This window comes from Drosophila guanche, unplaced genomic scaffold (genome assembly GCF_900245975.1).
Source record: "Drosophila guanche unplaced genomic scaffold, DGUA_6, whole genome shotgun sequence".
In the NCBI taxonomy this organism is placed as follows: Eukaryota; Metazoa; Arthropoda; class Insecta; order Diptera; family Drosophilidae; genus Drosophila; species Drosophila guanche.
In genome coordinates, this window is record NW_022995743.1 from 14537018 (window position 1) to 14564874 (window position 27857).

Below are 27857 nucleotides of genomic sequence, written 5' to 3' on the forward strand. Positions count from 1 at the left end.
TCAACATAGTATAGGTACATAGTTATGGTTTAGTATGGGCAATTGTATACCCTATTTCCATAAATTAATATTGAAATTTAATTTTCAAAACTGCTTTCAAACATTAATAATGACTTTATATTACTGACATATTTTAAACTTTTTCATATTCCCTCCATGTAAATACATATGTATATCAATCTAGATACATTCTCGGTATCTGCATAATTTTGTTGAGATGGCTTACCAACACAGATAGAATGTTTTTGCATTGATTGGAGCCAGAGACTTCCAAAATTTCTTAAAATCGAGGATATCCATACCTCCAACGATACTAAATGTTGCTTAGTCCGTGCCCAATGTTGAGGAACAGTGCTGCTCACTTTTCGCAGCATGTTGCTGATCCAATCAAATTATGTTGCCAACGGTAAAACCGTAAGTGCCGATATAATTTAACGTAAATGGGGATGGAATAAAGACTCATGTTGCGAGATAGAAAATTCGCTACGGAATATACCGGTAATAATACCCTATATTAGTGATTATACCATAAAAATGGAATTTAATAGTCCAATGAAATTCATTAAATGTCCCATTAGATACCGATATAAAGTAAATATTCATTGAACTCACTTTCGTGGTCAAAATATCCTGAAAAGTGCATATAAAATATACCTTAAATGGTCACCCATTAGGAATGGCACCAGACCGTTGAAAGCTTTCACATTGGCACAGCTCCAACTATTATTCTACAGAACCACGTGCGCCATCTGCTGGTAGTTACATGAACTACTTTATCGATAACGCTTGACTCTACCATTTCGAATTAAGCGCACAAGTATTCAAATCGTATAAAAACATCCGTAAAAGTGTAACCTAGGCCCAGCTGTAGTTGCACCGATGGATAAAATGTATGGAATTCAGTTAATTTTCTTTATTCATCTTTTTAGAGGCTGGAACTTATTTTAGAATAACTAAACTATGGGGTAGGTGCACTCTAGGGCAATGCCGCAGAAGTTATTGCCGCGCGGCAAGCGGAAGTAGCCCTCCTCGCCCCAGACCTTGTCCCACGAGTTCTTGACGATCCAGTAATCTTTTCCCTTCTCCGAGCCATAGCCCACAACCAGAACCGAGTGATTGGGCTCATCCTCGTTGCACTTTTCATCGGCGTAGATGCCGCTCTTGTACAGCAGGAGGCTCTCCAGGCCGTTCAGGGAGCAGGCCAGGGGACCCAGAGTGGCGATCACCTTCTTCATGAGAGCCTCGTCCTTGGGCGGAATGGTGGCGAAGCCAGTGATCTGTGCACCCGACTGGGCTTTGCTGTACTTGCACGTATCCTTGTTGTCTACGTACGGATAGCCATCGGCCTTGGACACGCCCTTCTGCTGCTCGTTGATGAATGCCAGAGCGTACTCCTGGAACCCGCCATCGCAGCCGCTCAGCCCAAAGTCCAGAGTGCCGCAGTCGACCAGATTCTGCTCGGACAGGTTCGGCAGGGTGCCGGTCTTTCGGAAGATATGGCCCTCAATGGCTCCGGTGGTGGCAAAGGCCCAGCAGGAGCCACAAGTGCCCTGGTACTTCACCGAAGTAACGCCTCCCTTCTGGCGCCAATCGAAGGACTCTGGAATGACTGCTCCTGCAGGCACATTGGCCAGCTTCCGATTGGCTGTGGCCTTCGATCTGTGTTCGAATGAAGACTTTAACAAAGGAAAGGAAGGAAGACTCGAGTTGCTGATGGACTTACTCTCCCCGCGATGATTTCCGCAGGCCAGTGAGCTGCGAGAGGAACTCCGCTTTGGTCAGATCCGCAAAGGCATTCACGGCCAGCTGGTAGCTGGAGGCGCCCTTGGCAAAGGCATCGTTGCCGGCATCCACCAAGTTCTTGCGTGCAGCAAAGATGCCCTCGTGCAGCGCCTTGTCTGCCGCAGACAGATAATTCTTGCCGGATTGCGACTGTGGAAGAGAGTAATCTCAATACAAGTAGTTCCCTCCCTCGCTCTGGAGTTGGACTTACCAAGAAATCGCCAAAGTTCTGCACATTCGAGAGCTTTGGTGGGGGCGGCAGTTGGCTGGCAATGTTGGAGATGCCCTGCTGCACCCTGTTGGCCGCATTCGCAAGGGCTCCACTCAGGCGGTTGCCACCCAAGCCACCTCCAAAGCCGCCGAACTGGGCCGAAACCAAGGCAGCAAAGAGCGGAAGTACCAACAGAAACTTCATTGTGATCTGCGAAGAAGATTTATGACAGTTAACTCATCGTATAGTAATCCATTTGATGGGGGAAGATCTCTGCGCTGTTTGCTGTCAAGTAAGTGTGATTACATTTGATTCTTATTGGCTAATCAACAGCTACATCAGTTATGTCAGCATCTCTCGGGCGTGTAATTCCCATTCGCATATGCCCAACCTTACCCGTCCACTCAATCAGTAGAAATGTTTGGGTTCTATCGCTAGTCAGAGCTTATAAGCAGCTTCTCTATCATCACAAATCGATTAGATGTCTAGATTCGAAGCCTAATAAACTTGTCCACCTTGCTACCCACACCCCCCTCCCTACACACGATCCCAAGTCCAGCTCAACAGGTGATTATACAGCAGCCGAAAAGCCTTGATTATACACCGTGTAGTGGCTTTAATTGTTACCATGTGAACTGTTTTCACTGTGGAGTGGTTTGGTAACTCCTCAACGTTCATTAAACAATCGACAAAAAAAGGGTGGCAGAAAAATTAAGTTCAAACTCGTTTGCCAACAATATTTGTGATCTTTTCTATTCCGATTTATGATTTAAATGTCACTTTTGTGGGTTTTATTATTCCGCTTTGCTTTTTTACAATCGCCATAATGATTTTGAGTTGAATGCGGCTTCCAAAACGTAATCATGATTTTAATTAACACACTTAATCGCCAAGATAAGGCTGATTTTAAGCGATGTTTATACACGGACTTATCAGGGCAGGGCAGGGCAGGGAGTATGGGTCTGAGGTAACTTTGGCGGCACTGGAAAAACCGGAAGATCTCTCTCGAAAGCTCGTTGTCAAGTTCAAGGCAATTAAACATTACTGCACAAAAGATAATCCGATAATGCGAGCGAGATGCGAAAATGCACTTGCAGCCGAGACAGAAATAAACTTGTCAAACGACAAGAGTTGATGTTTGCTTTAGTTTGATTCCAGGAAGAAGATAATCCGACCAACCTTTCTCGGGCGATCGACCAACACTAATGGTATGCCCATGGGGCCCACACTGGGCTTATATAGCCTCCGATCTGGAGATCATGCAAATTCAATTAGATGAGCTACTACTTGAAGACAAAACTCGTATCGAAAATATGCAAAATTAAATCAGAAGCTCAATTAAAATTTAATATCCCTCCCGTTAAGACGGGATGCCGTTGTGGGTGTGAGACAGAGACAGTCTGCCCAAGTGTTAATTAAAGCCGCATACGTGTCGAAATAACAGTAGCCGGCAAGCACAGCCTTAGCTGGTTCTAGCCTGATTCCGAGCCAGAGCTCTAGCTCTTCCAAGAAGCTCTTCCCAGGTCTAATTTTGTTTCCCTTGCAGGGAATCACCCTGAGCAAACCGGTTTTCACCTTCGTCACTGTAGACCTGCCTTAATTATGTCAACACAACAAGCCATTCGATGAATATTCATGTTGGATTTGGATCAGGTTTGCTCGATTACGATGGATTCATTGGCTCATTAGGATCAGGCGTGAAATTGTGTGTACCATTTCATATTTATCAATTTATTAATGCTAGTAATCATGGGCTATAGGAACTCGGTAAGTTAGGCTCTGAGGAGTTGTTGAGTCTGCACGGAGCGCGATTCCTGGGGCTCTTCGTGAACGGGCGTAGCTTCGGGCAGAAAAATGACGGGCTTCTGCAGGTCCACTGGCGGCTGGGCCCAGCCTCGGGTCATGGCAAAGCGCTGAACACATGTCCGAGAGGTTAGAGAACGTTTCTTGAGGGTCAAAGTTTATGCTTACACCACTGGGTCCATTGATGCTGCCATGTCCCACTTGGGGCAGGGCCAGCGAGAGTGCCAGGGAGGCCAGGAATGTGAGGATCAGAGTAACTTTCATGTTGTTTAGCGAATGAGGGAGTTGTCCTTTCAGTGCAATTGTGTGGCTTGCAATGAGTCTGGAAGCCTCTGCGATTCCTTTATATAATTCGGCAAAGTCGGAACTTTCTCTCTTTTTTTGGGCAATTCTTCCGCACACTTCCGTGTGTTGAACTGAGTCATCTTGCCCGAGATCAGGCGCACTTTGTGCGGAGTTATAAATAAAACCCGCCACATGAGCGCACTTTTGCTTTCAATCGTTATCACGGATGCAGACTGCCGGCACGGCAGTGGGAGATTCATCTCCAGGGATTCATATTCCAGTTAGCAGTTACTTACTGTTGTTACCCCAGGAATGCTCCTCGAGCACGCACAAAGAGCAGCACAGAACGTTCCTCTTTTTTTTTTTTTTTTTTCATTTTATATTCGTTCGTTGGACTCTGCTATACATTTCAAGGTTGTCTTCACATATGCTCCGCGACTCCACGACCGCCATCTAGCTTATGTGAGTGTGCACTATGTGTGTGTGTGTGTTTGTGCTTCTTTCATTAACCAGCAGAACAGCCAGAAGAAGCAACAACAGCAACAACATCAGTCAACAAAACAGAACTTCAAACGAAGTCACTCTCGTCTGCGTCAGGGCGAAGGTGGAGCCGAAGAATGAAGACAACGACGATGGATCAGCAGCAGCAGCAGGGGGGGGGGGGGGGGCAGGGGTGGTCTTACACTCTCGTACCTTTGGGCATCTTCTGGTTAATGTGTTGTGTCCACAGTCGCTGCCGGCCCGCCTCAACTCCATCTCCATCTCCATCTTCATCCAATTGTTGAACGACACCCGACACACATAAAACTTGATGTGATGCGTCTCCGTCTCGAAATCCTCTTTAAATTAAGAAAGATGATTTGCAGATTTGAATGCAGACACAGACATCAACTGGACAGACAGCGGAAGACCCAACCAAGTGATGTAAGCCTGCCAACGAATTTATTTGTTCTTTCGGGCTCGACTAGGGTCGGACCCAACTGCGCCTGGGGCTGCAATAAAGGAAACCCCACACACACTTCACTTTTTAGAGCCTTAGCAGTTAATTTACGATTATTGGCTTTCATCTTCTTTTCAACTAAGCCAAATACATCCCCAATCCCCGACCCGCAGCGACTTCTTTATGATTTGTTCATGGCCAAGACAAGTCTGCAGCGGCTGTCTTCGGATCTGTCCCTAGAATATCCAACGATGATGGAGCACACACTCAGATTAGAATCATCTTCTAAGAGGTTTACTGACACTCGTAGCAGTTTTATTGGAGTGATGTGATGATCGTTATCATTTCACAGTTGCATTCAAATCTTATAACGTGACAGATTGCATCTGCCTGGCATAAATATTACAATAATACAGTGGCCAATCCATCGAGACATTCCCCCCCATATTTCAAATGTTTGTTCATTTTACTTGGTAGTTTTTATTAAATCAAGAGTTTCCTTTTTTGTCATACAATTAAAGCATACAATAAATCGTATTTATATATAGTAGAATAGTGTCTTAGCTCCTTTAATCTCTTGTTGCTCGATATATGCTAGTGGAATGATCAGTGCGGATCGCGAAATTTCTAGAGGGGCCCACGGACTGCCCCGGTCTGCGGGGATGGGTCCGCAGAGAGAAGCGACATTTTCGGACGTTAACCGGCCGGCACTTGAAAATGCTCGTTCCTCAGTGGAACCCAATCCCACAGTGGATGGGAGAGTCCCGTTGTAGGCCCCAGACCCAAACACACACAACTTAGGCTAGTGGATGCTAATGGATGCTGGGGGGGAGATGGGCGCCTAGTTATGGGGCACCAGGGTCTTGCCCAGGACCCGCATGGCGTTCGAGTAGTCGGAGTCGATTTGGGGTATGATCTGCTGCTCGTTGGGGCGCAGGGTGCGTATCAGGTCGTTCAGCGAGAGCGATTGCTTGGGCAAGTTCTCCTCATTGGACGGGGTCTGCATCTCCTGCGAGCTGGCCATCTTCTGGAAGTCCTGGGCAATCTGCTTGATGCGCTCCTCGATGGCGGCGGCGGCCGGCGACTCTGTGGAGCTCGGCAACGCCTCACTGGCCTGTCCAGGTGCCTGGGATTCGGCCTCCGAGTCGGTTTCTGCTTCTGCCTCCGCTTCCGGATCAGAGTCTCCCTCAGCCTCCGGCTCGTGCTCTGCGCTGACACTCTCCTCGGCAGCGGCGGCGGCTGCTGGTGCGGCATCTTCATCGTGGTGCTGCAGCTGCTGCTGAACCTCTTCAATGGAGTGCATCTCGTGGTGCAGCTCGTTGTCGTGCAGCGGGAAGACGTGCTCCTTGATGTCATCGCCCTCTCCATCGCCGACCAGCTCGCGGGCATGCTCGCTGAAGTTGTCGCTGTCCCCATCGTGATCGTCGCCCTCCACATCGCCATCACTCTCCACCTCGTGCTCGTGCTCGTGGTCGTGCTCGTCGTGCTCCTCGGCGTCCATGTCTGCGTCCTGGTCATCCACCTCCACGTCAATGGCATCCTTGTCGGTCAGCGAGCGATCTTGGTTCAGCTTGAAGGAGTGGAACGACGGCGAGCTGGCCTCCTCTGCCAGCCGATGGGCAATGGCTGGCGACGACTTGGCCTTGGCGGCCGTGTACAGGCCTCCGGTGGTGGACATGAGCAGAGGCAGGGGCGTGGTGGTGGTGGCGGCATGCAGATGCATCAGTGCGGCAGGCGGTCTGGGCGTGGTCGAGGTGATGGGACGTCTGTGGCCCAGCGCAGAGAGGGAAGAGATGAGAACGAAAACAGTTTGCCATTTGAGTATTGCTGCTTGACAGAGGCGTACCAAGGGGGCAGGGCAGGGCAGGGCAGTTGGAGTGGGCGTGGGCGTGGGCGTGGTTAGTGCGAAAGTTCGAGCTGTAAGCTGCTTATGCTAAAGTTAGTTAGTTGAACACAAATCATCATGACAACCACAACGACAACAGCAGCAGCAACAACAGCAGCAGCAACGAGAGCGAGAACATCTCTACATATATAAGGAAGCTAAGCCCCAAACCACCAAACAAATTATTACATGAAGTAGATTTCAGTTTTAGATCTCCATTTTGTATGTAGAACTTATGCGAGATTCTTTTGGCGCTCATATGGAAACGAACTGGAGTAAAATGTAATGCAATCTGCACCATTTTTTGAGATTTATGTGGAACCAAAGGGGTTTAATTTATGCATCGATTTCTTGCATTATCTCTGGTATAAAGTCTGTTCAGGTTGCATTCATTAATCGCAGTTATCGCATTGGCGTCTACAAAGAATTTTGATCAAATCTCGAAGTGTTTTTGTTTTTGGACGGGGCGTTAGTAAGAAGTTAGCTAAGAGCTTCGCATTAGTCTTTAGATGTATGCATAGATTGGCACGCAGGCACAGACACAGGCACAAACACAAGCACACAAGCTGCGTATCTGTGTGAGCTGTGCCTGCGTGCCCATGTGTGTGTGTGTGTGTGTGTGTAGTTATGGTAGATTTTTGTAACGATTTGGGGTTTAGCTCACCTATATTTCAGTTTCAGTTTCAGTTTTTGTTCTGTTTGTTTTTGTCTTTTGGCAAATATCTTTTGATCTCTCTGCGTGTGTGAGTGTTCTGTCTGTGTGTGTGTGTGCATGTGTGTGTATTTGTGGTCAACTAAATTAACTTTCATTTAATCAGGTGTTCCTTGCGATCATATCTATATAAATATGTGTGTGTGTGTGTGTGTGTGTTTGTGTGGGTGTGGGTGTTTGTGCTCGATTTGAACTTAATTAGGGAGATTTGTTTAGTTGCCGCTGGTGGGCCGTTCGTATAGCGAATGAATTAACTTTAATTATAGTATAATAATTTGTTTATTGCATTATGAATATGGTTCACTGTTTCCTCTTCTCTCTTTTCTTTTCTCTTCTTTTCGTTACTCTCTGTTCTCTTCTCTTCACTTCTCTTCACTTCTCCTCACTCAACTTCTGGCTTGATCTTATTCGCGCCTTTTCTTTTCGCTTAGTGGCTGGCCGTGGTCTAGTGTCCTTACCCCTGCGCAGACGAGACCGGGATGCTGCCGTAGTTGTAGTAGTAGCAGCGGGTCTGCTCGCAAATGAAGTCCTTGACGGCCGAGCAGTCCTCGGGCATCCACTTGAGCGTGGGCTGCTTCAGGATAACGCATCCCTTCTCGGCGCCACTGCTGCTATAGTTCGAGATGGCATGGGAATGGGAAGAGCAGAGAGAGCGATGTAAGGAGAGATACATACTGGGGCCGGACAGGGAGGCCAATGATCTTCCTGCAGTACTTACCTGTCGCGGGCGGTGCGCTGGGGCGAGGTGTTGCTGTTGTGATCGACGGGATCGAGGAGGCCGGCCTGGATGGCGTCCGCCGAGTTCTCGAAGAAGTCAAAGGTCGCATTGAACGGTAAACCGGTGCTCATCCATAGGAACATGCCCGTGCCCAGGCGATTTCCGGAGGTCCAGAAATCGTAGTTGCCGTAGCCGGCATTCTTCAAGTACGTGGTCATCGATTCGGCCTTCTCCTTCGTCTCGAACGAGGCCAGCTGCAGGCCCAAGGAGCGGCAGTACTGGTAGGCCAGGAAGTAGTTCAGCTCCGGCGAATAGGGATTCATCCGGCTAATGAAGTACTGAACTCCATCCAAGTGGATGGTCGTAATGCGTTGACCTAATCCCAAAAGAGTAGAAGCACAATTAGTTGAGGTTTCTGCAGGTGAACGAACCCCAAAAGTTCCCAAAGACGCCAAACTTCATCCGGGGATGCCGCTCTGAATACCGAAACAACACCTATGAAATCGCAACGCGTAACCGAAATAATTGTGGTAACGGTTCCAGTTTCGGACATCGCATGCGTAATAGCCAGAGAGAACAGCCACAAAAACAGAACGAAGCCAAAGACAAATATCATTAAATAGGATTTCCAAAAGTAGTCGGCAATTGTCTCTATATAAAGAAGAACAAACGAAGCGAAGAACTTTGGACACATGAATCACATGACTCATGATGACAATGGTAATGATGATAGTAATGATGATGATGATGACCAGGAGCATTTATGCGGTCTCTGACCCGAAGTTGTGCCTCTAGCAGCTAATTACACACAAAATCCGATGGGGAATCAAGGTGCTGATGACATTAATTAGCTGGTGTCTGCTCTGGTCAGCCCAAAGCGATGAAAAGATGTGAAAGAGAGAGAGAGAGAGACAGAAAGAGAGAGCAGTTGGCTGGAGAGACTCTTATGTAATCGCTGACCCGAGAAGAGCTCTGCTTGCAAGATGACAGTGAAGGTTTCTGGCTGCGCCCAACAGGTAAAAATCTTAGCCCGCTCAGAGCGTGCTAAACAGTCATCTGTAAATACATACATACATGTGTGTGTGTGTGTGTTGGTGTTGGTGTTGGCCCTTTAAAAACGTCTCGAAAGATAAACACAAATACTTTGAAGGCACCTCCAGGCACTTGCCTATTTATGGCACTTGTCGTGGCTGGATATAGCCAAGGGTACATACGGCAATGGCTAAAGGCATAGACAGGCTTCGGTTCCAATGTTTGTGCACTCACTCACACGTCAATACACGTATCTGTGTATCTGTGTATCTGTGTCTATCTGTTTGTATACGAAATTATTTCCGGCGATTTAAATGCAAGACACACACGAAGCCAAGTCAAAAGACTTCTTCCCTCCAAAAGAACGAAGAACGTCGAGCGATCCGAGGCAAGATTTATGAATGGGAAGAATGTGAAGAGTGACAGCAGTCGAGCGGATTTATTATGCCTCTAAGCAGTTGAGATTTCCATCTCTCGAAAGATTCAACCAATAAGAATTCCAATCTCCCTGAAGAAATTCCCAAATTTCATTTTAATTGACCAATTTATTCCTCCAACTGTAATCTCCAAGAGGGATCCGACTTAATTCGAGAATTAATTCCCCCAAATGAATCCAACTTGATCGCAATCTTAGCTTGGAACGGATCCAATGGATTGAGTTCGAGGTAAAAGAAACCAACCCACAACCAGCAACATCTCCCAGGCAGATAACGAGAAGGAAGTCTTCCTCTCCTCTCCTCTCCTCTCCTCTCATATTCTCTCCCATCCGAACCCCATCCAATTGCAGTTAATTTGACACTGACTCTGACTCTGACTCTGACTCTGAACGTGAACTCGAATCGAGACTGGGACTAGGACTGGGACTGGAATCGGGACCACTGCGGATCGGGTAACCCAATAATTGGACAGCACTTCGCTCAGATTCCCCCCCACAGCCGTCTATTTTCGAGCACTATAATTTGGGAAGGTAATTACGTTCGGCCAACGATAGATACTCCTAGATAGATCGCGAATCTAGCACGTCTCTAATGATGCAGTCAAAGTCAATGCTAGTCTTTGCCCCAGACTTTCATGCTGATGCTAAAGCTGATGCTGATGCTGGAGGATACCCCTGGCCGAGGCCTCCCGATGATAAGTCTAGTTATTTGTTGGCACCTAGCATCCCTCCGGCCAGTTAGCAGGCAAATCATTATAATGGACATGGCAACTGGGATAAGCAGAACGAAATTGATATTAAAAAAAAAGAGCTCTGGCTCCTGCTGCTGGGGTCCCAAACGGGAACGGGAACAGTGCAATTTAGCTTGCTGGTAATCGATGAGAAAAGAGTGGAACGAAGGAACAAAATTGATGCAAAAACATCAACCAGACTTAATGGCCGAAGACTCTGATTCAGACATAATGATGGGAATACATTATCCATTCGTCCGGGCCAGTATCTAGTTTTTACACGTTTTTTTTCAGCACCTGGCTATATGTATCATCGTTCTGTGCAGTGGTTTAGAGCCACACGTTTGGTTAATTGAGAAATGGAACAATGAAACTTTGGGAAAATTTAAGAAACTTCAAGGATTTTGAAGCCCATCTGAGCAGATAAGATTAATTATAATAGGGATTCCAAAGTCACAAAATTGATCAATTTTTAAGGAAATTCCCAACGAAAAGCTTGTAAAAGTCCAACACACAAATCAAAAACTTATTCCATAGAAATATTAAAGTTGTACTAACCTGCAGCGCATGCCAAAAGGCTCAGCACACAGAACAGAATGATTTTGGCCATCTTTTACTTGGTATGCGGCTGGTAGAGAGTGAGTTTGGAGTACAATCTGGCTGTAACTGACGACGATCTAACGAGCTGAATGCAAGAGCGATTGGATGTGTGGGAAGACGCGCGTTCGAGAAGGCTAACACTAGTACACGTCGCGTTCACTGCAAGTCTTCGTCTTCGACTGATCGCTGGGGTGATCCGGGCAATATCACGCAGCCGCGAATGTCCGCCAAGAAAGCGAAGAAGCGAACGAAGAAGAGGCTTGCTGCTTCCAGAACTCCAGCTACAGCTACAGCAATACCAATACCAATTCCAATTCCAGTTCCAGTTTCCTCTTCCAGTGCGCGCCCGAAGCGAAGGTGAGGTGAGGGACACGAGACACACGTACACGTACACGTACAAACAGGGACACAGATAGAGAGGCAGAACCAGAAGCAGAAGCAGAAGCGACTCTTCTTGAGTAATCCTTGGACAGATTTAGGAAACTTTTGTTCGATATTTGTTTGATTTGAAGCTAGTTGTTCTGGTCTGGCCAAGTACGCGATTGCAAATGTCGTGAAGAGCTCGGGTTAGTTAGCTTAAAAAGGAAATTGGTGGACGGGCTCGGGCATGAATGAACACCAAGTCAAGCCAGCGCCAAAGAATTCCAAAAGAAAACTGTGAAAAGAATGGAAGAAAGAGGCGAAGAGCATGGCCGAAAACCGAAACAGAGTTTGTTTGCCCATTTCATGGATGTGATTGGAAAGGTGTCCCATTGTGTGCGTGAGTTCTTCCTGTTGCTTGGAAGTCAGAGTCGGTGGCAGAGCCAGTGTGTGTGCTAGACAAAGAACGCAATAAAGCAAAGGTAAAGGTACAGACAGGCGGGTTAAGACCGAAATACCCAAGCATACACACACACACGCACACACCCTTGCACACTACACGTTCTCACATACATTCTGCTGCTGCACGTCGCCGTCATCATTTCATTCCAATGGGAGTCGGGAGAGTCGGAGTCGTAGTCGGAGTCGAATTCGGAGCCAAAGCCAGAACCGAAGACTGACTGCGTCGACGCCTCAGTCCATTGTTAGTTTTTATTCTTTCTCCCACAACGACGCTTTGGTTTTTGGCTCTTTCTGCTGGTCCCACTGCTGCTCTCTGGCCTCTCGCCTGCTCTTACCTGTATAGGATAGGGTTCGCTTTTGCTGCTATTGCTGCTGCTGCTTCTGCCGATGCACGTTTGTCCCCTCTTGCCAGTGCTGCGCGCCCTTCCCGGTCCAACGCAATGTGGTTCCATTTCCATTAATTTGGTACGCTATCGCCAGCAAGCCGTCGCCTTCGTACTCATTGCTTTGTGGTCTCAGTTTTTGGGATACCCTTCCTTCAAGTGTATTTTGATACGGATCAGGCGTTTGCTGGCTTATTCTGGGTCACCAACCCAATATACATATGTACATATGTAGTATTGGCTCGGTTTACCATCGAAATATTTAACTACAATTTTACACATTCAAGCTGCTGAATGATCCATTTGCGAGGGTATTAAAAGCTTCGCCGCTCCCAGAGCTAGTGTTCGTTTCCTGCTGTTGTTTTCATATTTCTTATAGTTTTATTTCTGTGATCTTGGCTGGAAGCGTGAAATGTAATAATGATCTTCTCCTTTGCATTTTGACAATATTTCTGCGGGTGCCAGCCGCCAAGCACGAACTTACACTGGCCCTCTCTCCCTCTCTCTTCCATCCCGTTCTACCAAAAAAATATGATAAATGTCCGCATGCATAATTATAAGTTATCTTCTAAGTCGTCTCATTCTCGCTGTTTCGGATGGCATAACAAACTTTCTAATTAACCCAAGCAATTAGAGAAGGATAAACATTTGGTCTAATGATTATTAATATGGTTTTAATTAGGTTTAAGTGGGTACCAAATTAATAGTCTTGAGAAAATGAATTAGAACAATTTAGAAAAGCTACGCAGCAGAACTTTAGTTAGGGGAAGGGACTAGAGAGAATACATGGATATGGACTTATCGCTTTGAATTACCGGTAGTACATGCAATATTTAAATCAAAATTATTTCTCCTTATTAATCCCTTTCGACACTGGAATCGAAGGGTGTAGGGTATAATTATACACGAGTACGAGTAAATATAATAATGGCCAGGTGATTAAGAGTCATGGGAAATGAATTGGCCGCAATTTCCCAGTTCGCGACGATCCGATGCCAGTGCTAGTGCCAGTGCGAGTGGTCGAGATTGGGTGGTGCCGGACCTGGGTAGGGCTTGCAGTGGAGGCGACTCTGCTCTGTGCGTGCTTATTGCAATCAAAAATTCTATCGTAAGTACAACGCACTGAGATTTCGGGCGCTGCTCTTCGGCCGCCCTTCGCGGATCGGATCGTGCGATGTTCCGAGGTGAAACATCTGCCGCCGGGCCGACGCTGACTTCGACTTCCACTTCCACTTCGACATCGACTTCGAGTTCGACGCCTGTCGACAACGCATAGAGGCGGCTTAATGTGACCGTCGCGGATGCTAGTTTGACTCCTTGCAATCTGGATTTAGTGCTGCTGTGTCGGGGGCAGGGCTGGCGGATGGGAGTTTCTTTGGATGGCCTTCGCCTTTAACAGCATTCATCCATCTATACTTGTTGCTGTTGCTGTTGCTGTTGCTCTGGCTGTTGCTGTTGCTGTTTCTTTGCCGCTTTGCTGGTTGATCTTCTGATCTTCACCATTTGTGTGTGCCTGGCGTCGTCGTTGTTGTTGTCCTCGTCCTCCTCCTCCTCCTTCTCCTCCTCTTCACTCTCTTCATGTGCTCCTCCTTCGCCTTGCTGTTGGTCTGCACTGCTGCGTTCTACCACCTTCGTCTTTCTTTCTGTCCCCTTTTGGTTTATTTCATTGCTAGTTTTCGCGTTGCTTTGCTCTTCTTGTTTGGTCTAAAAATAAACCAGGCCCAAGATATTGAGGAATTTAATTCGCCTTTTGGTAGAAATCCTCGGGTTTGGCTGCTTGCCAACGGACTTTGGCAACAGACGCGAAGAACTGTGTTGCCTGCTGCTCTGCTCTTCGCTGCCCCCTTCTACTCCTGCGTATCCTCTCATCCTCATCCATTTTAGCGTCAAGTTTAGCAATGATGATGATGATAATGATGATGATGATGACGACATGGACATGGCATCTATCCCAGAAAAAGCAGAAGAAGGAAGATAAGCAGCAGACAAAGACGAAGATGACGACGATGACAAAGATGGAGATGGAGAGCAGCGAGAGCAGCCGAGAACTAGCAACTAATACACACATTCTCCGCCTGAGATCAAAGGATTAATATGAATTGGGTATCTGGCATGAGAAATGACATCCATATACCCATCTAAGACAGACATCACATCGCATCACAAATTTCCACTTGCCTGCCTTCTAATTAGAAGAGCTCTCAGAAAGCTTTGACTCTGGAGAGCCAATCCTATGCCAATCCAACACACAAATTTATGTACTTGTCCTTGGTGGGACGAAGACGAAGGTCATCCGCATTTGCATCGGGGGTTACACATATTCAACTGTCGTGAGGGCCAAGCCCACAAAATCGCTGGAACATGATCTGCAAACCGATCAGGACCTATACCAACTCAACTCCTTCGAAGAGATCCCTTCTGTTTCGTTCCGTTTGGAACATTTTCGTTCATGAATAAATTCATGCCAGTTCTAGCCACATACATTTATAATAAACTTATTAAAATATGCATAAATGAATGGCTACGTTTTCAATAAATGTTTTCTTTTGCTTCTGGCTGAAAGGCAGAACAGGCATAGATGGGATGGGAAAATCCAAAAGACAAGGTTAGATAAATACTCTACACTGCCTCTATGCTCTATGCTTAATTATAACAATTTTTTTAGATTTAGTTATACTATTGAAATTCCTTACCAAAAAATGTACCCAACAATCGACTACTGGCGTTCTTTCTTTTTGGCAGACCTCCTCCCTCTCCACTTTAAAGGTATTACACGGCTGTCCAAAGTTGGCTTTGTTCCCCTTTCTTCTACTTCTTATATTGCCTTGACCATAACCATATCAACGGTAAATAATTTCGATCACAGAGCAAACTGAACAACAACAAAAAAACAGAAAGAAACGAGAAACGAAACCAAATGAGCATTTGGCCATTGGACGAGGATGAGGCTGAGGCTGAGGCTGGGGCTAACTGGCAATCAAAGACGAGGGGACGAGAGACGCGAGAGAGAGGGAGAGAGAGAGCGAAAGAATTGGGGACGTCGTTGGAGGGGGTTGAATCTGCTGCCAGTTCGAGTATCTTCTGGCTGAGCTGAGCTCTTCCTTTGGCTGCTTCACGTCATTTCAGATTCCATGTCAAAAGGTGAAGCCAATTCAAAGTTTCTGGCAAACTGGGCACAAAAAATCACGACTAGGAGTACAACAATAACAACAGCAATGAGATGCCATGCCACTAACCGCATCAACACGAAAATCACTTTGAAGGCAGGAGGGACACACTCGGCTGAGTGTGCGGAAAAAGTTGAATCGGTTGATTTCAACTAATTTGTGAGTCGCGCAACTCATTGACCCATGCCTGATCCGCTTCCACATAACGTTGCTCATGTCTCAATTCGATATAGAACAAATGCCTAAAGATACTGGGGATACTGGATACAAGTAATACCTGAGGAGAGGGTTGCACTGTAGGAAAAAAGGCAAGCCCGGAAAAGCAAAACATATACAGGGAAATCCAATTCCAATTTACAACAAAAATCTATACTTAAGGTAAGATGGGAAGGGTCCTTATCAACCTAAACAGAATACACACGAGACTGTTTGCTATTGATCTCTCAATCTCTCAGTGTAGTCCACACAAATGGCCAATAAACTTTGAGCTCGCGTTCTTCCCATGTCGCTAATATGGCCATTAGACTTAAACGTTTACGAGTGCGACAGGGGACAGGCAGAGTGCTAGAGTGCCAGAGCCAGGCAGGAAAGGAAAGGAAAGGAAAGGAAACCAAGAAGCATTCTTAATGAAGGGATTCAAAATAGAAATTGAAGAAAGACGGAAGTTGCAAGTTGGCTGGCAGACTCGCACAGAGTCAAGATTATAGCCAACTCCATTTGCGAAATTGAAATGCCACTGCCATGGCCAACATCATGCGGGATAGCGGCTGGTGTGGATGTGGTGCGGATGTGGGTGGGTTCAAGAACCCCTCTGAACCATGACTAACCGAATGACTGATAGCTGAATGGCATGGCCCAACTCCAACTCCAACTCCAACTCAAAGACCAAGTCCAACTGCAGACCAAGTGCCGTGCACAAATGCCCGGTTCTGCACTTGACCGATGTCCGAACGTGGCAGTGGCAGGGCCAGGCCCTAGACCCAGTCGAGGCTACATAATTACACACTCGTACCATGCCAATCTCCATGAGGGGAAGTTCCAGCCTCAGCTTCAGCTTTAGCTCCTGCTCGCAGCTAGCAGCTCCAGCTGCAGCTCCTCCTTGGTACCACCTAGTTTTGTAGCCAAACGTCGACAGCAGATTGTGTTTATGTCGCCTACGACCAAGTCGCAGTCAGACAGAGCTGCAGATCGAGGAGGAGTCGAATGCGGATGCGGGTGTATGTGTATGTCTGTGTGTGTGCTTCTCACGACAGCAGCTTGGACTGTGACTGGGTCTAGGAATGGGCCTATGGATGGGGATGGAGCTTGAACACGCCGCCAGTAGCCGCCACATTGAGGCCAAATCCAGGGGCAGAGGCTTGAGGTTGCCTCTCTTGGAGCCAGGGGAGGCAACACGAGCTTGATGACTATTATGTGGGCAGAGGTCGGCGGGGTCCGTCAGTTCTATGCTGTTCTGTTTTGTTCGGGACTGAGCGTGAACTTCTCATGAAAAGCCTAACCATGGGGAATTTAATAGTGCTTAGCACTACCAGAAGACAGGCCCAGAACGACTCCGACTCCTACTGCGACTCAGACAGAGACACAGTCGCAGATACAGATAAGTAGCATTCATTTGGTAGTCAATTACAGGGAGCGACAGATGGAGTAGAGAGACTCAGACTCAGACTCAGTCCAAGTCATGCTGGTAGCACCTGGAAATATGAACCTAAAGACCAGTGTCAGATCAGTCACAAGAAGTTGAGTTGAGCGCTGATCTGGAACATACTCTCGCACATGGCTGAGAGGTCAATGCTCAGGCCAGACATCGCTGAGCGCTGTCCCAAGCGATTACGCAAGTAATTGGCAAAAACAGAAGCCCCCCTGCGAATGCTAATGATAATGTCTACAGCCGAATAACAGTCATACATGAGTACATAATGTAAATGTAAGTGAGCAAAAGTCTTGCCAGAATCCTGCTGCAGCAGGACGATTTCTTCTCCACACTGATGATGCGTTCCTCGCGCTCTGGGTAGACGATCTTGTGCTCCTGCAGGTACCTGATCAGCGCCTCGCGATCATTCATTAGCAGCTTCGAGAACTCTGGCCGATCGGGATCCACAAAGTTGTGGCCATCGCCGCCAGCCAGCAGGAACGAGGTCACAATCACACCGTAGTACTTTTCCCTGTCAACGGACTCGTAGAAGGGTATCTGACAGTGGGCACACCGGGCGCGTATCGACGAGATGCGCTGGCCCTTGCTCCGGTTGTAGTTGAATGTGAGATGCAGTCCGGCCACCTGTAGGTAGCCCGCACCCGACTCCGTGTCTCGCTGATCGGCAGAGTGTTCCAGGGCCTTCATTAGGTGATTGCCACTGATGCGGGTGTAGTATAGGTCGCTGTCGAAGGGCAGCACCGTCATCACATCCGCCTCCGTGATGGCACCCGTCTGGCTCGGATCGATGGAAGCGCGAATCCCTAAAAGGAGTATTTCTGAGGCTTTCAGATTGAGGTAGCTATGGTGTGCCTACCTCCGGAATTCATCAACCCAATGGCAGCGTCTGTCCAGGACTTCCGCTGACCCGCCTGACCCGGCTGCTCCAGCACTCGGGCATAGACCAGGCTGTCCGCGATGAAGTTGCCAAAATTGCACTCGCCCAAGCTGCAGCTGGTCCGATCTCCGTTCAGGTACACCATGGTAGTGCCCACCACGTGGCTCTCCATGTCATCGATTACCTTGCGCTTTGTGTCCAACAGCTCCTGCACATCCCGACGTATATGTATTGACTTGTCCAGCAGAATGGGATTGCCCCTGAAGCTCAACATGTTGCCGCCATTGTCGAACTGCAGAAGGGAATGGAATGTTAGGGCCAAAGTGCAAGTTCTCTTTGGACAACTACCTCAAGATCAATCCAGCCCAGATACTTGGTGAAGGCATATGCCTGGAGTACGAGCACCTTGATCCCGTCCGGCTTGAAGATGATCGTGGGATAGGGATCCTCGGGCAGCTCTCCGCTTGGGGGCTTGCCCGTGTAGAGGAACGTGTGCGATTGCCCGCCCACAACGATGTCCACATCCGGACAGTCCCTGGCTATCTCCTTGTCCCTTTCGAATCCGGCATGTCCCAGAGCAATGATGATGGTAACGCCCTGTTCCCGCAGCTTCTTTGTCTCTGTGCTGCAATGGAAAAAGTTAACCCAATCAAGGATTCAATGGACTGCCAGAAGCCTCAACTTAATGGCGAATATTTCGTTGGTGAACTCCACATCATTGGGCTGGACACGGTCCTTGGTGTCGGGCCGTACATAGCCCACAATCCCGATCATTGTCTGCAGCTTGCTGATGATCGTTGAGCGAAGCAGCTGCTGCGCCGCCTGCAGCTTGGGCACCTTCCGCAGCTCCAGATTGCAGGACAACACGGGGAACTTGACCAGCTGCAGAAAGGACAGGAGACCATCGACGCCATCATCGAACTCGTGGCTACCCAGCGCCTGGCAGGACATTGCATTAGCAGTAGCTAGGATATAGAACACACTCTCACCATGGCATCGGGGGAGAGCATGTTCATCAGCTGGGCCACCAGTGTCCCCTTGTAGATGGTGTACCAGGGTGTGCCCTGGAACGTGTCGCCGCCATTCAAATAGATCACCGATCCCGCCTTTCTGGCCTCCGAGACGCTGAAAAATCAAATCAGTGTACTGGCCACCGATCTTCCACACATTCCATGGCCACTCACGCTGTGGCCACTCGCCCAAATCCCCCGAAGCAGTGTCCCCGATCATCTTCAGCCTTCAGGCACTTGCCACCGCTCTCCGACCGCGGATCGAACCACGAGTGCATGTCGTTCGTGTGGAGCAGCGTAAACTTGATGCCGCAGACTTCTCGCAGCAGAAACAGAAGCAGCAAGCCCAAGAGCAAGCACTCGAAGCTTGGATTCAGATTCATTACGCAACAGATTGATTGAATGGAAAACAAAAAACAACTAGACTGCGTTTGCTATCAGATGTACGTACAATTTGTATATTTATCTTGTGGCTTATGTATTTTCGCTCTACATTATCTACATCTACATTTTTGGTGTCTGCATTTTGCATGCTAAATCATTGCCTACTTTTGGGCTGGCAACATTTTGTGCAGAATATTCGTTGGACAACACGCAACCATATCATGTGGGATCAGCAGATGAGCAGGACCAGCGCTCATTGTGATCCTGTATTTTATATGTACAAGTGCTTGTCAGAATTAACCGCTTTAGTGCATAGAAGCTTATTTAATGATCAGATTTGATGACCAAAAATCGTTCGATATTTTATTAGTTTTCGTTGGACCATCAAAAGATGAGCATGTGCCCCAACCAGCACTTGGTGCAGCTCATTTTCTGCTGATTTATAAAACTTTAATAGTCAAAGCTTAGCTTAGGACCCGCATCACCAAGGAGGAGAACAGCAGCAGACACACGGAGGCAAGGAGGCCACTCGCCGCGCTCTTGAATATAATGCGACCTTCGACCTCGGGATAGACGTAGTCGCGCTCCCGCAGATACTCTCGCACTGCCTCATAGTCGTTCCTTTGCAGACGCTGGTGCTGTGGGTTGTGGGCCTCGTGGATGACATGGCCATCGCCGCCATCGAACATAAACTCCTGCACAATCACATTGTAGAAGGCTGCGTCGTCCAGGTCGCTGTAGCTGGGCACGCGACAGGCGGCACAACGAACCTGCACCGAGACGACGCGGTGTCCCTCGGGCTTGCTCGGGTTGTAGACCACGTGGATGCCGGAGACCTGCAAGAAGGGTCCGTCCGAGTCCTTGCCACGGGCAGCCGCACCGTGCTCAAGGGCATTGCGTAGCGTCCTGCCGGTAACTCGGGTCATGTAGAGGTTATTGCCCCAGGGCAGAACGGCCAGTATGTCGCTGTCGGTGATGGAGCCATCTGACCTCTTCTCGATCGAGCTGCGTATGCCTGAAGATCAAAAGAAGTCAATTATGGATCACATGGAGCATTGGCAGACACTACGAACCGCCTCCCACCATAAGAGCGATAGCAGCATCTGTCCAGTAGTCGCCACCCTGCTCCTCGCGCACCCGACTGAAGACCATCGCATCGGTGAGCATGTTCCCCAGGTTGCACTCCCTGTCGCGGCACACCTCCTTGCGTCCCTCGAGATGGACCTTGGTGTGGCCCACCACCGACTTCTCCAGCTGTATCACACTGGGTCGGTACACCTCCAGCAGGTCCAGCAGATCCTGTTCCTGGCTCACCGAGGCATTCAGCAGGATAGGCGAGCCATCAAACTCAATCAGATTTCCCTCCGCATCGAACTTGAAGTGCATAGAGGGAGTTAATGGGTCTGCAGATTATCTTTGTTGTGACACCCACCTGCACATGGATCTTGCCCAGATACTTGGTGTAGGCATAGGCCTGCACCACAGGCACCTCCTTGCCGCTCTTCTGCTTAATCACCATGGGATAGGGACCGTCGATGTGTTCCACATCTGGCTGGGCTCCGTTGTAGAGGAACGTGTTTGTGTGGCCGCCAATCACGATATCCACCTCCGGGCAGTTCTTGGCTATCTCCTGGTCCTTCAGATAGCCAGAATGGCCCAGGGCAATGATTATATTGATGCCCTGCGCCTTCAGCTTCTCCGCTTCAGCACTGTCACGGGTGGGACACAATTACGGATTACAAAAGTAATCCAATATTAACACTCACTTGATGGAAACCACTTCCTCGTAGAACTCCACCTCACTCTGGAGGGTAAGCTGCTTGGTATCCGGCGTCAAGTAGCCAATCACTCCGATCCTGGCGCCCTGGGTCTCCAGGATGGTGGAGGGAACCAAATGCTTGGTGGCAGCCAACTCGGGCACATTCCTCAGATCCAGATTGCAGGTCACCACCGGGAAGTTGACCTCGTTCAGGAATGGTATTAGCCCCTCGACTTTCTCATCGAACTCGTGGTTGCCCAGCGACTGGAAAATTAACAAACCAAGATTAAGAATTGAGCGGATCCAGAGATCATCTCCACTTACGATGGCATCTGGCTGCAGTTTGTTGAGGAAGGCGCTGGCGATCTTGTCCTTGAAGATGGTGAACCAGGCAGTGCCCGTGTAAGTGTCGCCGGCATTCAGATAAAACACGGGAGTTCCACTATCCGCTGCCTCCTTGCGATACTTGCGAACCCTAAGGGAAGTGGATTATATTAGTTTTTCCTTCCGGAAACTCGTAGACTCACTCGTAGGCAACTCGGGCGAAGCCTCCGTAGCACTTGTCCGTATTGGCATCCTCCTGGGAGCACGTGCCGCTGTTCACGTTCGTCTGCTCGAACCGGGCATGCATGTCATTGTTGTGCAGAATAATAAACTCTGTGGCCACATTCGACTTGCGTTCAATGGGATTCCCTTGGGAATGGTGAGCCAGCAGAATGGTGACTAGGATGCCGTAAACCCAGTGTAGGTACATCGTTGAGCTGCGGTGGAACTTCGTTATTGTAACGCATCCATAAACATTTGCTAATGGTTCCTTCTATCTACATTTATATTTGTGTAATCAACAATTTCGTGTTTATGGTAGCCATGTAGTAAAAATCTTTATGCTCATTATCTGTACGTCTGGGAGAGTCACTGTCCGCACTGTCCGCACTGTCCGCATATTTTTAATAAATATAGAAAATGTGTAAGTGACAAACGACAGACACTCCATGCCCCACTTCTAGTTGCTTCTAGTGCCTAATTATAGTTAAATGTATCTTTCTGTAGCAGCCGCTCACTCGAGTGATAAATATTGTGTGTGGGATCCCCATATTCGATCTGTTCTCCCTGCCCATGTACCATGTAACATATGTCACAACGGACACCGAAATTCAAAACCCAAAACAAGTTAGCAAAAGGGCGATCAAATAATTAAAGTGAATTCCGCAACGCCACTTTGAACCTAATTAATTTGCGTGCTCAGCAAAAACCATAAATCTTTTGGATCGCGCGCAAGTGAGAGTGCCAATGACTTTTTTTTGGGCGGGACAGTGGCCCACAAAATATTGCGGTCAGGCAATTAAAAGACCGCATCTATTTGTGATCTCATCTCCTTGATCGATACTCAGCAAAAAATAATTCTCAATCAGTCTGAGGCGCGATGCTTTCATGGAAATGTATACAAAAGAGGCCAATCAATTGGGCAATGGAAAACAAACCATATTTCAACAGAGTGTTCGCAATGTAAATAAAACTATGGCGAAATCCATAAATCATCGGAGATTTTTGCACAAACAAAACCTTTGCACATGCCTCAACACAGTTGCAAATTAAATAAATATAAAAAATGTAGAATTATATATGGGAATTGTGTGTGCACAGCTTGAGCTGGAGACCCGCTTTTGGGCTGTGAATGGGTGCAGGCGCAGAGGGCATTTTACTTCAATACAAATATGTTCTTATGTAGACCACTTAATGCCATCACTTGATATAATCTCACTTGCTGCTACTAGACGGGAGCACGCATACACACAGACTTATAGCTCGACTTTTGACATACACGGAGATTCAGCTGCTGGCGGCATCAATCAAAGCTGAAAATGTTCCAGCTTGCGGTTTAACAGGTGTTTAGAATTATATTAGATAATGTGGAAGCAGGTAGTAATATGCTCAGGGATCACCTTATGAAACGGGATGTTCGAATATGTTTCTGGGCCAAGACTTTGGAGGTTCTAAGCACTAAGGAATCAAAGTGTTCCACAAGGACCACGATGAGTTCTGCTTATCGATCATTTGAAAGATCTAGAGGATGGTTCATTTTCTATTTAGTGCCCACAAACTATACAAATCTGATCAGTACGGTGATTTCTTTTATATAACTTTGATATCCACGTGAATTGCACGGACAATTAGTTCTACCAAGTTGTGTAAGCGTTGGTCAGGAATTCATGAACACCGCCATTGATGTGCCATTCACTTAACAATAATAGCATGTTAATACGCGATCGAAAAATGAATACAACCTTTGCCACCAGTGTCTACAATCGCACTGAGCCAGCTACCCATCCCGAGCACGGTCTGGCGATTCCGGGCGCTAAAACTTATAGCAGCATGTGCCGTTTGCCGGTCTGATTTGTTGTGACTTTTATCGAAATTTGCTTGTTCACGCCATTAATGACGATCGTCTCGGCAATATAAGGAGAGCAGCCACGAACTTTCTCCGTGTCTCGCTCTCTCTCCCTCTTTTTCTCAAGCAGAACAACGGTGCAATTGGAGGCTTCTTATCACTCGCTCACCCACGAAAGAGCTTCGGCTACGCACTGAGAGCGGGCGCATTTTCGCTCTCTGTGTCTGTCTCCATCTCTGTCACTCGAATGCTTGCCTATGAAAAGTGAGGGTAAGTTGACCACAACACAACACAAAAGCTAATTATAAACGGACAAGCTTTGGGTAGCTTCGGGTGTCGACGATTTTGATACACTTTCAAGTCTGGACAAGTTCTTCCTGGAACGATTAATGCTAATAGTTATCCTGGGATCAACTGCCTCTCCTCAAATTATAGTACTCTTTGGAAGTGTATAAGAGAGTGTATGAGAGCCAAGCAAAAAGCACGTTGCCTGGCACAGAATGGAAGCTGTCGTATCTTATCGTTCGCTTTTCGTTTTTGTTCGTTTTTGTAGTAGATCAAAAAGCAAACAAATACTCTCATTAATAATAGGTGGCATTTCTGTACCGCAAATAAACCAAAAGGTCTTTAGGCGTATTGCAGCAAGCAACCCAAGTAAATTTGTCGATTTAAGTGACGATTTGCACAACATTTATTTGCAATTATGCTAGGATAATGACATACATTAGATGCCCTGGGTAAACCCTAAAAGCACAATTAAACGAACGAAAAGAGCATAAATACGTCGTCATTTGATTCTACACAAATTGAGCTAGTGGCAAAGATTTTGCATATTTTATGCTTTGCTATGGAGGGAGAAAGCGAAGAGAAGGATTTTTGCTTAGTTTAGGAATCTTGTGGCCAGGGCAGAGAACAGAACGAGGGCGATGGACGCCACAATGCTGGCCCCCGAATCATCTTCGCTCTTCTCGTGTATGATAATACGATCCTGGATCTCGGGATAGACGAAGTGCCGCTGCATCAGGTAATCGGCGACGACCTCTATGTCGTTCCGCTTCATGCGAATGCTGAGGGGATCGCTCTCCTCGGTGAGGGTGTAGCCGTCGCCGCCTTCCAGCAGGAACTGGGGCACGATCACAAGGTAGTGGGCACTCTCGTTGACCCTGCTGTACTTGGGCACGATGCAGTCGGCGCAGAGCGCCTGCGCGGACACCAAGCGATGACCCTCGTCATTGTTGTAGTTGTACTCCACCTGCAGGCCCGACATCTGCAGGAAGCCGCCGTTCGAATCGTGAGTCCTCACAGTGGCCGAGTGCTCCAGTGCCGCCAGCAAGGTCTTTCCCGTCACCCTGGTGATGAACAGATCGTTCTGGAAGGGCAGCACGGCAAGGAGATCGCTGCCGGTGATATTTCCAGCCGCATCCTTCTCAATCGGAGCACGAATGCCTGCGGGGAGAAGTCCGATTTGAATGGTCGCATTGGAGTTATGCATTGTGTTGGACCTACCTCCGCCCTGCATCAGGGCAATGGGTGCATCTGTCCAGTATTCGCCACCCTGATCCTCCAGGACGCGAGCGTGAATCATGGCATCGGTCACCAGATTGCCCAAGTTGCACTCCCTCAGCCGACAGACGCCACCGCCCTCGAGATACACCTTGGTGTAGCCCACAATGGAGTTCTCCACGGCGGTCACGTTGGGTCGGTACACCTCCAGCAGATCCAGCAGATCCTGTTCCTGGGTCACAGAGGCATTCAGCAGTATGGGCGCACCATCAAACTCAATCAGATTTCCCTCCGCATCGAACTGGAAGTGCATAGAGTCAAGTATCGCTGCAGACGATGATCGCTGTGTTACCCACCTGCACATGGATCTTGCCCAGATACTTCGTGTAGGCATAGGCCTGCACCACTGGCACCTTCTTGCCGTTCCCCTGCACCACTGTGGTGGGGTAGGGGCCACGCACGGCCTCCTGATCAGTGTCCGTGGGAGCGGCCACGGGCTGGCTGGAGTCAAGGAAGGTGTGCGAGTGTCCGCCAATGACAATGTCCACCTCAGGGCAGTTCCTGGCTATCTCCTGGTCTCTCAGGTAGCCCGAATGGCCCAAGGCAATAATGATTTTGATGCCGTCAGCCTTGAGCCTCGCTGCCTCAGCACTAAAGTGGAATAGATATAATAATTCTCGTCGCAAAAGAATATAAATGGATGAACTCACTTAATGGCCACAATTTCATCTACGTATTCCACGTTGTTCTTGAAGGAGAGAATCTTGGTGTCTGGCGTGAGGTAGCCAATCACACCGATTCTAGTGCCATTTGCCTCGAGGATCGTGGAGTTGGCCAACTGTTTGGTGGCAGCCAGGGTGGGCTCGTTGGTCAGATTGAGGTTGCAGGCCAGCACAGGGAACTCCACGGCATTCAGGAACGGCACCAGACCCTCAATGTTCCGATCGAACTCGTGGTTGCCCAGCGACTGGAAAATGAACACATTAAGATTAAGAATTGAGCGGTTCGAGTGATGATCGCCACTTACGATGGCATCTGGCTGCAGTTTGTTGAGGAAGGCGCTGGCAATCTCATCCTTGAAGATGGTGAACCAGGCAGTGCCCGTGTAAGTGTCGCCAGCATTCAGATAGAGGACGGCAGTTCCACCATCCGCTGCCTCCTTGCGGTACTTGCGAACCCTGAGGGAAGTGGATTATATTAGCTACTCCTTGCAGAAGCTGCTGCTGCTCACTCGTAGGCCACTCGGGCGAATCCTCCGTAGCACTTGTCCGTATTGGCATCCTCCTGGGAGCACGTGCCGCTGTTCACGTTCGTCTGCTCGAACCGGGCATGCATGTCATTGTTGTGCAGAATAATGATCTCCGTGGCCACATTGGCATTCCTGGGGGCAATCGGTGTGGAGCGGGCTGTTGGGGCCAGCAGCAAACAGGCGGCAATGAAGATGGTCTGGGCAGTTGGCATTTTCGCACTGGAATGGCAAAGGTAACCCGAATGATTAGGCTGATAGATATATGATTAGAGATATGGGTGGGTAATCAAGTACCGTAAATCAAATGCCAAATGATAACATTTCAAGGGTCTTGTATCTGCGCCATTCGAAGCCCTTCCGCTCGGCTAACCAACTTATTTGATGTGTTATCACTGGCCCTACTTATTCGCAAATATTTATCAATCACGAGCAGCGCCTAAATCGCAATTCGAGTCAATTAATAGTATGGTTTATTGCAGTGAGTTAAATCTAATCGTCAGCTTATCAAGCACGCGGAACGAACTCCACCACCACCACCTTCCCATTCACCCAATTCCATCCAAATGATCGACAAATTTTCGGTGACTGCCAGTGCGAATGTGCTGGGCCATCGACATCCACTTAATGAACTGGTTAACTGGTTTTCTTTCCATGGCAATGCACGAATTCCGACTCAGAATCGAACATTTTGGGGCTTGAAATGAAGCTCGAAACGCTCTCCGCTTGGGCTCTCTGCTCGACTAATGGCTAATGGCTAATGGCTAATGAGACACTTAGGCGAAATCTGCTTCCGATAGACAACGCCACAACCAACTCAAACAGCAACTCGCGGGACGTACGCGATTTGGCCGTTGAACGCTACTTACATGCACTCGTCACACGATCCACGGGCTAACTGACCCGAAATTGGCCAAAACGGCAACACATCGCACAACCGTTATAGCCGAACAGAGCACGGAGAAACGACAGCCCAAAAATGTACTGTTTCGCCGATTGCGATAACGTTTCGGCCCTGGCACTGACTCTGGCTCTGGGCTCTGACTCTGTCTGTAGGTGGCTCTGGCAGCGGAGCGAGCTGACTGTCATTATTTATTTGTTATTAACGTTGGTTTTTTTTTTTTTCATGTGCATTATTATATTCTGGTTGTTATTTGTCCAGGGGGAGGTGTCTGTAAATAGCGCTTATCGCCCGCTTCTTCAGTGTCTAATCGGATGGGCTGGTGTTAGTTGGTGGTAGATAATCGAGAGGACCAACAGATAGTCTCTCTATTCAGCCTATACTCGTACTATCTATATCTGTATCTGTATATACGAATACCAGCTGAGTAAATGCCAATTAAACAGGAGGCAGGTGCTTGTCGCTGAATACGTAGATCTTGATGTTCCCACGTAGAATTATTGCACCAAACTTTACGCTAAGAGACGACTCCATTTGGGGCTGCACTAAACTCGCACTGGAAACGAAAAAGTTCGCTTAATCAGCGAAAATTTGCAGAGGATGATCAAATTCCATTGCAGCCGAATTTTA

The 27857-nt window shown here is 48.0% G+C and overlaps 6 protein-coding genes across 10 annotated transcripts; all 6 read right to left on the reverse strand.

Moving 5' to 3' along the window:
- Window positions 1-898: 898 nt before the first annotated feature.
- Window positions 899-3226, reverse strand: LOC117589358 (cathepsin L1). Of its 2 annotated transcripts, none has more exons than XM_034281251.1 (4): window positions 3173-3226; window positions 1994-2203; window positions 1724-1932; window positions 899-1659 (listed from the first exon to the last, which is right to left on the reverse strand). In XM_034281251.1, exons 1-4 carry the CDS (start codon window positions 3209-3211, stop codon window positions 954-956), a joined length of 1164 nt encoding a protein of 387 aa, XP_034137142.1. In that variant the 5' UTR covers window positions 3212-3226; the 3' UTR covers window positions 899-953. The 2 variants fall into 2 exon arrangements, with proteins under 2 accessions (XP_034137142.1, XP_034137152.1); XM_034281261.1 differs by lacking the exon at window positions 3173-3226 and adding an exon at window positions 2390-2411.
- Window positions 3227-3696: 470 nt separating this feature from the next.
- LOC117589381 lies at window positions 3697-4119 on the reverse strand. Its single transcript, XM_034281299.1, has 2 exons — window positions 3965-4119; window positions 3697-3906 (listed from the first exon to the last, which is right to left on the reverse strand). The coding sequence occupies exons 1-2, from the start codon at window positions 4058-4060 to the stop codon at window positions 3766-3768; spliced, it is 237 nt and encodes a 78-aa protein (XP_034137190.1). The 5' UTR covers window positions 4061-4119; the 3' UTR covers window positions 3697-3765.
- Window positions 4120-5552: 1433 nt separating this feature from the next.
- LOC117589344 (serine-aspartate repeat-containing protein I) lies at window positions 5553-11674 on the reverse strand. 4 transcript variants are annotated; one of them, XM_034281217.1, is made up of 4 exons: window positions 11094-11668; window positions 8337-8712; window positions 8077-8226; window positions 5553-6787 (listed from the first exon to the last, which is right to left on the reverse strand). In XM_034281217.1, exons 1-4 carry the CDS (start codon window positions 11143-11145, stop codon window positions 5863-5865), a joined length of 1503 nt encoding a protein of 500 aa, XP_034137108.1. In that variant the 5' UTR covers window positions 11146-11668; the 3' UTR covers window positions 5553-5862. The 4 variants fall into 4 exon arrangements, with proteins under 4 accessions (XP_034137108.1, XP_034137098.1, XP_034137118.1 ...); XM_034281207.1 differs by having other exon boundaries at window positions 8077-8229; window positions 11094-11666; XM_034281237.1 differs by lacking the exon at window positions 5553-6787 and having other exon boundaries at window positions 7736-8226; window positions 11094-11674.
- A 5700-nt stretch (window positions 11675-17374) lies between these two features.
- On the reverse strand, window positions 17375-19428 carry LOC117592623 (protein 5NUC). Its single transcript, XM_034286557.1, has 6 exons — window positions 19220-19428; window positions 19025-19160; window positions 18718-18974; window positions 18384-18660; window positions 18015-18327; window positions 17375-17961 (listed from the first exon to the last, which is right to left on the reverse strand). The coding sequence occupies exons 1-6, from the start codon at window positions 19426-19428 to the stop codon at window positions 17390-17392; spliced, it is 1764 nt and encodes a 587-aa protein (XP_034142448.1). The 3' UTR covers window positions 17375-17389.
- Window positions 19429-19752: 324 nt separating this feature from the next.
- On the reverse strand, window positions 19753-23549 carry LOC117589338 (protein 5NUC). Its single transcript, XM_034281194.1, has 7 exons — window positions 23474-23549; window positions 21716-21949; window positions 21513-21663; window positions 21196-21452; window positions 20862-21138; window positions 20503-20803; window positions 19753-20444 (listed from the first exon to the last, which is right to left on the reverse strand). The coding sequence occupies exons 2-7, from the start codon at window positions 21940-21942 to the stop codon at window positions 19894-19896; spliced, it is 1764 nt and encodes a 587-aa protein (XP_034137085.1). The 5' UTR covers window positions 21943-21949; window positions 23474-23549; the 3' UTR covers window positions 19753-19893.
- A 695-nt stretch (window positions 23550-24244) lies between these two features.
- On the reverse strand, window positions 24245-27333 carry LOC117589329 (protein 5NUC). The gene is made up of 7 exons (XM_034281181.1): window positions 27196-27333; window positions 26312-26548; window positions 26108-26258; window positions 25791-26047; window positions 25437-25731; window positions 25084-25381; window positions 24245-25023 (listed from the first exon to the last, which is right to left on the reverse strand). The coding sequence occupies exons 2-7, from the start codon at window positions 26539-26541 to the stop codon at window positions 24458-24460; spliced, it is 1797 nt and encodes a 598-aa protein (XP_034137072.1). The 5' UTR covers window positions 26542-26548; window positions 27196-27333; the 3' UTR covers window positions 24245-24457.
- Window positions 27334-27857: the final 524 nt, after the last annotated feature.

What these genes read in the sequence shown, in the direction of transcription:
- LOC117589358 (XM_034281251.1), bottom strand. Translation starts at nt 3,211, where the DNA reads ATGGGCATACCATTAGTGTTGGTCGATCGCCCGAGAAAG. An exon ending in TGGTCGATCGCCCGAGAAAG is followed by an intron (nt 2,204 to 3,172) that starts GTTGGTCGGATT and finishes TCTTCTTCGCAG; the next exon opens with ATCACAATGAAGTTTCTGTT. An exon ending in CGGAAATCATCGCGGGGAGA is followed by an intron (nt 1,660 to 1,723) that starts GTAAGTCCATCA and finishes ATTCGAACACAG; the next exon opens with ATCGAAGGCCACAGCCAATC.
- LOC117589381 (XM_034281299.1), bottom strand. Translation starts at nt 4,060, where the DNA reads ATGAAAGTTACTCTGATCCTCACATTCCTGGCCTCCCTGGCACTCTCG. An exon ending in GCATCAATGGACCCAGTGGT is followed by an intron (nt 3,907 to 3,964) that starts GTAAGCATAAAC and finishes ACATGTGTTCAG; the next exon opens with CGCTTTGCCATGACCCGAGG.
- LOC117589344 (XM_034281207.1), bottom strand. Translation starts at nt 11,145, where the DNA reads ATGGCCAAAATCATTCTGTTCTGTGTGCTGAGCCTTTTGGCATGCGCT. An exon ending in CCTTTTGGCATGCGCTGCAG is followed by an intron (nt 8,713 to 11,093) that starts GTTAGTACAACT and finishes TTTTGGGATTAG; the next exon opens with GTCAACGCATTACGACCATC. An exon ending in CCGGTCTCGTCTGCGCAGGG is followed by an intron (nt 6,788 to 8,076) that starts GTAAGGACACTA and finishes GCTGGGCCACAG; the next exon opens with ACGTCCCATCACCTCGACCA.
- LOC117592623 (XM_034286557.1), bottom strand. Translation starts at nt 19,428, where the DNA reads ATGAATCTGAATCCAAGCTTCGAGTGCTTGCTCTTGGGCTTGCTGCTT. An exon ending in AACGAAATATTCGCCATTAA is followed by an intron (nt 18,661 to 18,717) that starts GTTGAGGCTTCT and finishes TTTCCATTGCAG; the next exon opens with CACAGAGACAAAGAAGCTGC. An exon ending in TGGGTTGATGAATTCCGGAG is followed by an intron (nt 17,962 to 18,014) that starts GTAGGCACACCA and finishes TACTCCTTTTAG; the next exon opens with GGATTCGCGCTTCCATCGAT.
- LOC117589338 (XM_034281194.1), bottom strand. Translation starts at nt 21,942, where the DNA reads ATGTACCTACACTGGGTTTACGGCATCCTAGTCACCATTCTGCTGGCT. An exon ending in GAGGAAGTGGTTTCCATCAA is followed by an intron (nt 21,139 to 21,195) that starts GTGAGTGTTAAT and finishes CACCCGTGACAG; the next exon opens with TGCTGAAGCGGAGAAGCTGA. An exon ending in CGCTCTTATGGTGGGAGGCG is followed by an intron (nt 20,445 to 20,502) that starts GTTCGTAGTGTC and finishes TTTGATCTTCAG; the next exon opens with GCATACGCAGCTCGATCGAG.
- LOC117589329 (XM_034281181.1), bottom strand. Translation starts at nt 26,541, where the DNA reads ATGCCAACTGCCCAGACCATCTTCATTGCCGCCTGTTTGCTGCTGGCC. An exon ending in TTCGCCCGAGTGGCCTACGA is followed by an intron (nt 26,259 to 26,311) that starts GTGAGCAGCAGC and finishes CACTTCCCTCAG; the next exon opens with GGTTCGCAAGTACCGCAAGG. An exon ending in GATGAAATTGTGGCCATTAA is followed by an intron (nt 25,732 to 25,790) that starts GTGAGTTCATCC and finishes ATTCCACTTTAG; the next exon opens with TGCTGAGGCAGCGAGGCTCA.